Consider the following 7653-nt stretch of genomic DNA (forward strand, 5'->3'; position numbering starts at 1 on the left):
GAGAGGATGAGGAATGTGCATCTGAAAATGCAGGTCAGGTTTTCTCTTTGTCTCTTTGGATTTGAGGCTTTGGTTTTGTTTTGGTTGAGGTGTCCCACAGGGTCTCGTTGCATGCAGAAACGCACACATGTTGGTGGCGGTAGGACTTCTACAAGTCAGAATGAATTTTGTGACATGAAGCATTACTTAAATGGAAACCAAATAAAAAGAACACAGAATCTCTCTCTTGTAGTTGAAGAACTGAAGCCAAAAAACTTAACTCATTTGGGGTATTCTGCTGTGTCCCTTTGTAACTGCCCTTACATGGGACAACAAAATCCAGCCTTTGGTGACCTCCTTGTTACCACTTTGTGGTTCTTGCTGTCCAGATGGATGCGTCAGTGTTGCATTCACAATGCCTGCGGAGTAGGATGTGCATATAACAATAGCAAAACAGTGGGAGAGGATTTTAACCACAAACTCTGATTTGGGAAGAATGGCAGTGCTTAATCTTCAGAACGTCTGTGGTTTTGCTTCTCTGTCGTAATGGAAAACTTGGTGCTTGTGTAACCTGGGTGTAAGGACAAACAACTGGAATCTCCTTGAAAGGCTGCACGTTGGACTCTAAAAATAACCGGGAGAAACCCCCTGATTTTTACCTCTGCTTTGATGTGGTGTGTAATGAAATGATGTTCCAAAGCTGTTCCTTTGGCAGAACGTGAGCAGTTGGGTTTGGTGGGACTTCTAAAGGATTTGTGTATGGAAGGTTGAGATGAAACTACAGCAGGTTTGGGAGGTGAGGGGGGAGCTGACGTGCATCTGTACACACCAGAGAGGCGCAAGGGTGCCCAAGATGGCAAAAGATGCTGAATATGTAAAGAAATGGGTGATTTTTGTGTCTTTTAGTGTAAGAAGTTGAACTCGGGTATGCATTTGAGCTGAGGTGGTATGTTTCGAACAGCGCCATAAACCCTTCTGTTTCCCTTGCTTTGACTCATGTTTTCACGCTTATTGACATCACAGTCAATGGAGATGTAAGCAGCTCAAATAAAACCTCTGGTTTTCACTTCCCCTTTGGGATTCTTGCAGTTAGTTTTAGATTTGAGGTGAAATAATCATGCACTAGAGGCCCTGGGGCAGCGCTCGCTGCAGTGGCCTCTGTGTGTCAGCATCAATTCTGTCAGTGCTGCAGTGGCAGAAGCATGGTGCAGGCTTTAACCTTGGGAAAAGTGACCAGCTCTGCTATGATGCTTATGGAAAGTGACGTTTCTTTTATGTAAATCTGTATTTTAAAACCTCCCATGGGCTGTCCTGAGCAAACAGACCGTGACTCTTCTCATTGCTCTTTACATCGCTGTGGATTTGTCAGTCCCAGTTGGAGGGTCTGGGACATGCGGTGGGAGCCTGGATGCTGCTTCCAGTTGATACTGTGTGTTTTGTGCTTAAAAAACTTTTATCAGGGTAAGTTCAGAACAAGGCAAAACTCCTTCTGGCTTTCAGAAGCCCCTCTCAACACCCGCAATGTGGGTGAGTGTATGGTTTTTACGTACACCTTAGTAAAGCCCCTATAGGGCCCTAAACCAAGTCTCTGCTTTATGCCCCCAGTACCCTAATGGATGTGTATGGGTTTCTTCTGCCTCTCTGTACAGTTACAGGCTCCGCATGGCCTCTAGATGTCCTTCCTCCTCTTCGCATAACACCAGCACCAGGCAGTGCAAGAAATCCAACTGCATCGCACCCCACTTCCTTAAGGAATAGACTCTTCTGCATGTCCAACCACACCAGGTAGGGCGATGCAGCTGGGTGCTGCCGCGGGAGGATGCGTAGGGCTGCCTATCCTGTGCCTCTGTGAGCAAGGAGATGCTATACAGGAGATACCAGATACAGATATTACCCGAGCCTCAGGAAAGCCACAGTGTTGTTGCCCTTGTTGTAAGTGGTCACTGATGGCAAAAGGAGGTGTAGAGCAGGAGAGGTGTGTCAGAAGTGGGTTAAATCCAGCACAAGGGACACGGTGTTCGCTACTGATGTGTACTTGTATACTCTGGATCAAAAGGATCTGGTGGGGCAGGGTCAGCTCTTTAGCCCCATGGAAGATGTGGGGAGAGTTTTCATTCATTTGTGAGCTTTTAAGACATGAGGTGTTCTGTTGCTCCTCTGGGTGCTGGAGGAGGAGGCTGGAAGATGGTGGTGATTTTGGTAAGGATGAGGTTTGTCCCCATCTTAGAAGAAAGTGCTGTTTGTATCTGATCGTAGTACAGAGTAAAGTGCTCTGAGATCTTTTAAGCTGGATGTGTAAATGCTGAATGAATTACTAGCTCTGACCAAAAGAAAGTATGCCTGGGAAATGTGTGTTGTGCCTGGCTGCTTTGGTTGGATGCCAGAAGCTCCAGGACCACTATTACAATGCAAATTGCACTGTTACAATAATATACAAAAACACTAGCTGGGATTGTGGTGAGATAAACTGATGTAATGAAGCTTATAGGGGCTGGGACAAATTAATGACCTGGCCCAGTGGCGTTGGTGAAGCTGAATGAATTTCCTGTTGGTTGACTTTACACAAGACACTGTCTTCTGCTGCTTCATTTCCCTCTCTGTAACACACAGATACTTCCTTTATGCTGCTGTAACAGCTAAGGAACATGATACATGTGTAAAGCTAAAACTGTGCCAGCAAAATCAAGATGCTGCAGCCTGAAATTTATTCTTTGTTAAGTATGTTCAGAAAAATAACTTCTGGGGGACAAATTAGTGAGATTGTGAAGTTTATTATCTCCTGAATGATGGGGGTGTTTGCTAAGGAAATGTTAACGTCCCCCCCTAAGGCATAGACCGTTCAGTTGTGGGAAGCCTTAACACAGAACTGACTTTACACAGAAGTGAAATCGGGGGCATCTTCTCCCTGCTCCCAGCTCAGGGTAACGGGGCAGGTGCTCTGACTACTGATTCTTAAAGCTGACACTGATTAAATGCAACTCTCTGTGTTTTCAGGTACTAAGAACTTGGAAAAGGTGAGGTGAAGTGATCCTCAAGCATTATCCTTTCCTGCTTTTTCTCACACGAGGTGAGACAGGTCCCTCAGCAGGTAACAGGGACAGTAGTTTCTTCTGCTGGAAGCACTGGCTTGCTTGCTGTCACATCGTCCTTCCTTCCAGAGGGAGAGAGCACAGAGCAGGCCTCCTGCCTTCTCCAGAGAGTGATGAGCTGTGGCTGCTGGTGAGGGGTGATCTCGGGGTCCCCTGTGCATGGAGTCCGCATGTCCCCATCCAGCGTCGAGAAGTGTTCAGACACTTGCAGGCAGATGAAGCGTGTTCAGAGGGTTGATGGGTCTGGATGAGTCTCCTCCTCCTGGTGAACACAGAGGGGTTTAACATACTATGCAATTCAATTCTGAAAAGACTGTTACATCCTTTTAGTTCCTGCTTTACATCCTAACGGGTAAAGAATGGGGCATCCCATGGAAATCCATGAGGGGAGTGGTAGGTTTTACTGAGGTTTCCACATCTGAAGTCTGGGGGTATCCCAGTCTCTTGACTTTGTACCATTAGCTTTAATGGGCATAATGCCATTGCTTTCCAAGTGGGTCAGGACCCACTAGTTTTTGGGAAGTCCACCTGTGAAGTGCACTGGTCACCCAGTTTCATAAAGGGATAAGCATCCATTTCTCAAAAGCTACCATTACATTTGTTGCCGGCCTGGTGCTCCTGTCATAGTCAGGATTGATTTATTTAGAGTATCAAACTTGCATGTTGCTGTGCAGTACCAAGTGACATCTCTCCTTAGATACAGAGCTTGTGATTGCAGCCCTCAATGCAAGCATGTTCTGTTACAGTGGTCCAGCAGAGAGGACATCCATGAAGGTAGCTGGCAGCCAGGATAGACAAGTTGCAGAACCACATGGGTCAGTTGGTAAAACACAGTGCAAAAAAGGTCTCTTACCTCTTGTTCCAAAATGGTGACAATCACACACTGGTGCATCATCTACCAGGGGTGCTTCCCCAGACCCCTTCATCTCAACACAAGATGAAGGATTCCTTCTGTCAAGATAAGTTACTGCAGGATCCCTGCTAAGGTAGCATCCGGGTTTGGGGTTTTTCAAGGAGTCCAGGGGGGTGATTGCCCTCTTTTCCCCTATTTCAGCCAGTTTATTCCTCTCCTTGCCTTTGCACTCCACACAGATAAGCATACATCTGTGTATGCACAAGCTAGGTAAGAAAAATTAAGTGCCCGGTTGATACTCCTTCCCTGGAAAAGTGAAAAAAAAGAGATCAATTTTAGATATATCTTCATATGTATATGACATATATATTAATATATATGTATGAAATTACTGAAAACAGTTAATTTTGTATAGTTTTGCTGAGAATCAAATTGTTCAACATGAATCCAAAAGCTTTAAACAAGAACCATTGGGTTTGTGCATTGTGAAATCGTTTTAGCTACATGTTGTTTGAGTTGGAAAGAAAAGGTCTTCAGGATCTTCTATTACCCAGATACAGATTTTTTTGGATAAACCCCTGCTGGAGGCTTTCTAAGTGCAATTGTGGTTTGGGGGAAGGCTGAGCTGCTGAGAACTACATGAGCCATAAAAAGCTACATCCCTTTCCATGTTGGAAGTTCAAGACTGATACCATTGAGTGCAGGCTTTGTGGGGGGAGCCCCTGCCACTGCTGGCTGCTCTGGCTCTAGGATTTGTCCCCTCTTGAGCTTTTTCTGCTAGCAATAATTTCCTCTTTCCCTATGTGATGTAGCAATCCCAAAAGAAGGCTGAAACTGTTCGCAGTAGCCTGGGAAGACTGAGATTCTCATCATCCATCCAAACCAGTTGGAAGCGAGTATCCAGATCTGCTTGGCAGCTTGGTAAACCGTGGTCAAATAGCACAGAAATCAAGTTCCTGGCCTTAGGCGTATCTCAGAGAAGCTGGCGTGTACATAGAGCTCCCTGATCACTTCAGCTCGCTTCAGTTTTGCACAAGATGTCTGAAGTTTTAATGTATTTTCTCTCCATGTTTTCTCCTTCCTCTCATCATCTAGTACTAGTATGGTAAACCCTGTTCTTTCAAACAGGAATTCTCTTCCTGCGTGTGTGGACAGCATCTAGATCATCTGAAAACTGAATATACGGAGCTAATAAAATCTAGCTCCAGTCTCCTCTGTCTTAAAGCACCGGTATGATGTTCCCTTGCTTTCCTGAGTGCAGAGATCACCCTGAGTGTATAAACGTTCCTTGGTCACACAAGGATTGTTGCCAGGGAAGAGCATTCTTGCCATGCAGCCCAAATCCTGCTTTGAACGCTCCGTTCTTCTGAGATCCCCTCAACTTCCAGCAACAGTAAGTGAAATTCAGTACAGAGTGTCTGGCACGGATGCTGCTGAGTTTAGTGCCTTTAAGGCATACCAATGAGGTTAGAAGAGGTCGCTTTTGTGCAATTTATTCTTGCTGCTTTTTTTTAGTGTGGTATTAACTACAGTAACGGACAAACTCAAGGAGAGAAGTGTGTAAATTGTGATATAGGAACATTTGTTTTCCCCAGAGGAACTCTGCTTTCTCACATCAGCCTGTAAATATGTATTTACACTTTTCAAAGCACGTCTTTATGTCCTTCCTGGTTGTAAATGCTCTGTTTTTACAGTTTTATAACGCGGGTTACTCAGCCAAGAGACCGGAGCACACAGCTTTATATTGTACTGCTCTGTCTGAGGCGTCGAAGCTGGGGCAGAAGAATACCCACGCCACTGACAAGAAACACCCCATGGTTGCACCAGACTTTTCCTTGTTTTCCCTCAGATAACAAAAGCAGGAGGTTGGGGGGGGGGGGGAATTGCTTTTTCTTGCAGAAAAGAAGGATCAGTTCAAATGGTGTCATTGCTCTGCTATTTATCCACAGTAAATTCAGGAAAGTTTGCCATTTTTTATTGCCCAAGGCAGATTTTCACAGTTTTGCAGCAAATTTTTAAGCTCCCCCCGTGCCTGCTGCTGAAACGTGGAATTTTGCTCTTGACCAATATCCCAGGTTCTCATGAAAATCCAAGGAGAGGGTGGGGAACAAGCTCAGGTTTTGCATGTAGGAATTAGTGACACCGGTAGCTCCGCAGTGCTCTCGGGACAAGGCTGATACTGAGATGCTTATACAGAATCAACCGTGTGGAGATGTGGTGGAACCTGGTTGGTTTGTGGGTTCTGACCATTCCTCTGAGGGCTGAAAGCTCTGTTGTCTGTCTGCCGTGTAAAGAAAAAGAACAATAAATTCATGTGACAAACAGCATTATGGAAATAGTGATGGTTATTCCAGCAAAGGAAGTGTTCAAAATGGAGATTCGAGGTAGTCCAGTTCTGAAACAGTGGGATGGGGGGCAGGAGGCAGGAGGGGAGGAAGGAGATGGAAATGTCACCTTGGTCTGTCAAGCTCCAAGCGTGTGGTTACTGCAGATTGAGCTCTCCCAAGAGCTTCACACTCTGGGTCTACAGGACTGGATGAGCAGCACGGAAGCTCTTTGTAGTTTGGACTCTCCATTCAAAGCCCAAGCTCTTGTAGCGTTGTGGGAGCAAGACAACACAATGAATACCAAGGGTTTCTGTAGCTGTGGGAAGGTGAAGGTTTGAGCAGGGTGGGAAGTGGGAGGTATTTCGCTTCCTAGAAATGATCCCTGTTTCATTCATCTTGGTTCAAGGATTTGCTCCATCACACCTCAAGGGGAATTTTACACCTTTCCAGGGCTGTGGAACTTGCCGCTTACTTGAGGGGCTCAGTGTGCAGCCATTCAGCACTGCTGCATTAATTCAGCTATTAAAAACAATAGCAGATACAACGAACAGGTTTGGGAACAGATGAAGCATAGGTATGAATGTTAATTTCACATATGCTAAAAGTGGCTCTTTCACCCCAGAAAATCTGAAGTTTCTTTATGCATTATAAATGTGATCTGTGGGTAAAAGATCATTGCTGCCATCACTGCACCTTGCTGCCTTGCCTGCAGCAGCCTCACAGCTCACAGTGCTGCAGCCTACCTGATCTTTATTAAATGCCACTCAGCTTCAGTTCCTTGTGAGCTGATTATTCCCTGCATGAGGAACTTCTGAAATACTCTCAACCTAAACTGCTACATACTTCCACTGCTCTGAGCCACCACGGGAAGCAGCAGTAACTACTCCTTTTTGTGAGAGCTGTGGCTTTTGGGGGAGAAGACTACCTTCAAAAACAGGCAAGGAGAAAAACCTGCAGTGAAGCTGCTGCCTTAGTACTGCTTTACTTACACCGTGTGTATTGTGCTGCTTGCAGCTGCTGGGAGGCAGGAGGATGCAGAGAACAAGATGCTGCTGGGAGCAGAGTGTCTGGGTGAGGCTATTTGAGACTTTGATGCTGGTGCCAATTGTAAATGGTCTTTCAAGGTGATAGGACACCCAGAGCATTGTGTATGCTCAGGAAAAATCTCCAAACCAACACTTAGTGGACATGGAGGAGACAAGTACATCACACCCGAGATCCCCAGCATCGTGTCACCTCGGATGTGGGCTGTGGAAGAGCAGTAGGAATAGAAACGTACATCAGGCACTGCTGAGTAACGTTTTCCTGCACTATAGCAATGGAGCCTTTCACCTCCAGGCCTTTGGCTTGCACCAAGCCAAGGTCATTGCTCAGGGGTGGTTGTGCCTGGTGATGAGCAGCCTGG

The 7653-nt window shown here is 45.8% G+C and overlaps 1 protein-coding gene across 3 annotated transcripts in view; it reads left to right on the plus strand.

Moving 5' to 3' along the window:
- PRDM2 (PR/SET domain 2) overlaps window positions 1–6248 on the plus strand; it is a 75534-nt gene extending 69286 nt beyond the window's left edge. For all 3 annotated transcript variants that reach the window (XM_062622834.1, XM_062622836.1, XM_062622837.1), the window contains 2 exons: window positions 1629–1764; window positions 2974–6248. In XM_062622834.1, coding sequence (XP_062478818.1) covers window positions 1629–1737 — 109 coding nt within the window. In that variant the 3' untranslated portion in view covers window positions 1738–1764; window positions 2974–6248. The remainder of the gene's footprint in view (window positions 1–1628; window positions 1765–2973) is intronic.
- Window positions 6249–7653: the final 1405 nt, after the last annotated feature.

The sequence above is a fragment of the Pezoporus occidentalis genome, unplaced genomic scaffold, assembly GCF_034315485.1.
Source record: "Pezoporus occidentalis ecotype Australia unplaced genomic scaffold, CSIRO_AGI_Poc_V1 ctg249, whole genome shotgun sequence".
NCBI lineage: Eukaryota > Metazoa > Chordata > Aves > Psittaciformes > Psittacidae > Pezoporus > Pezoporus occidentalis.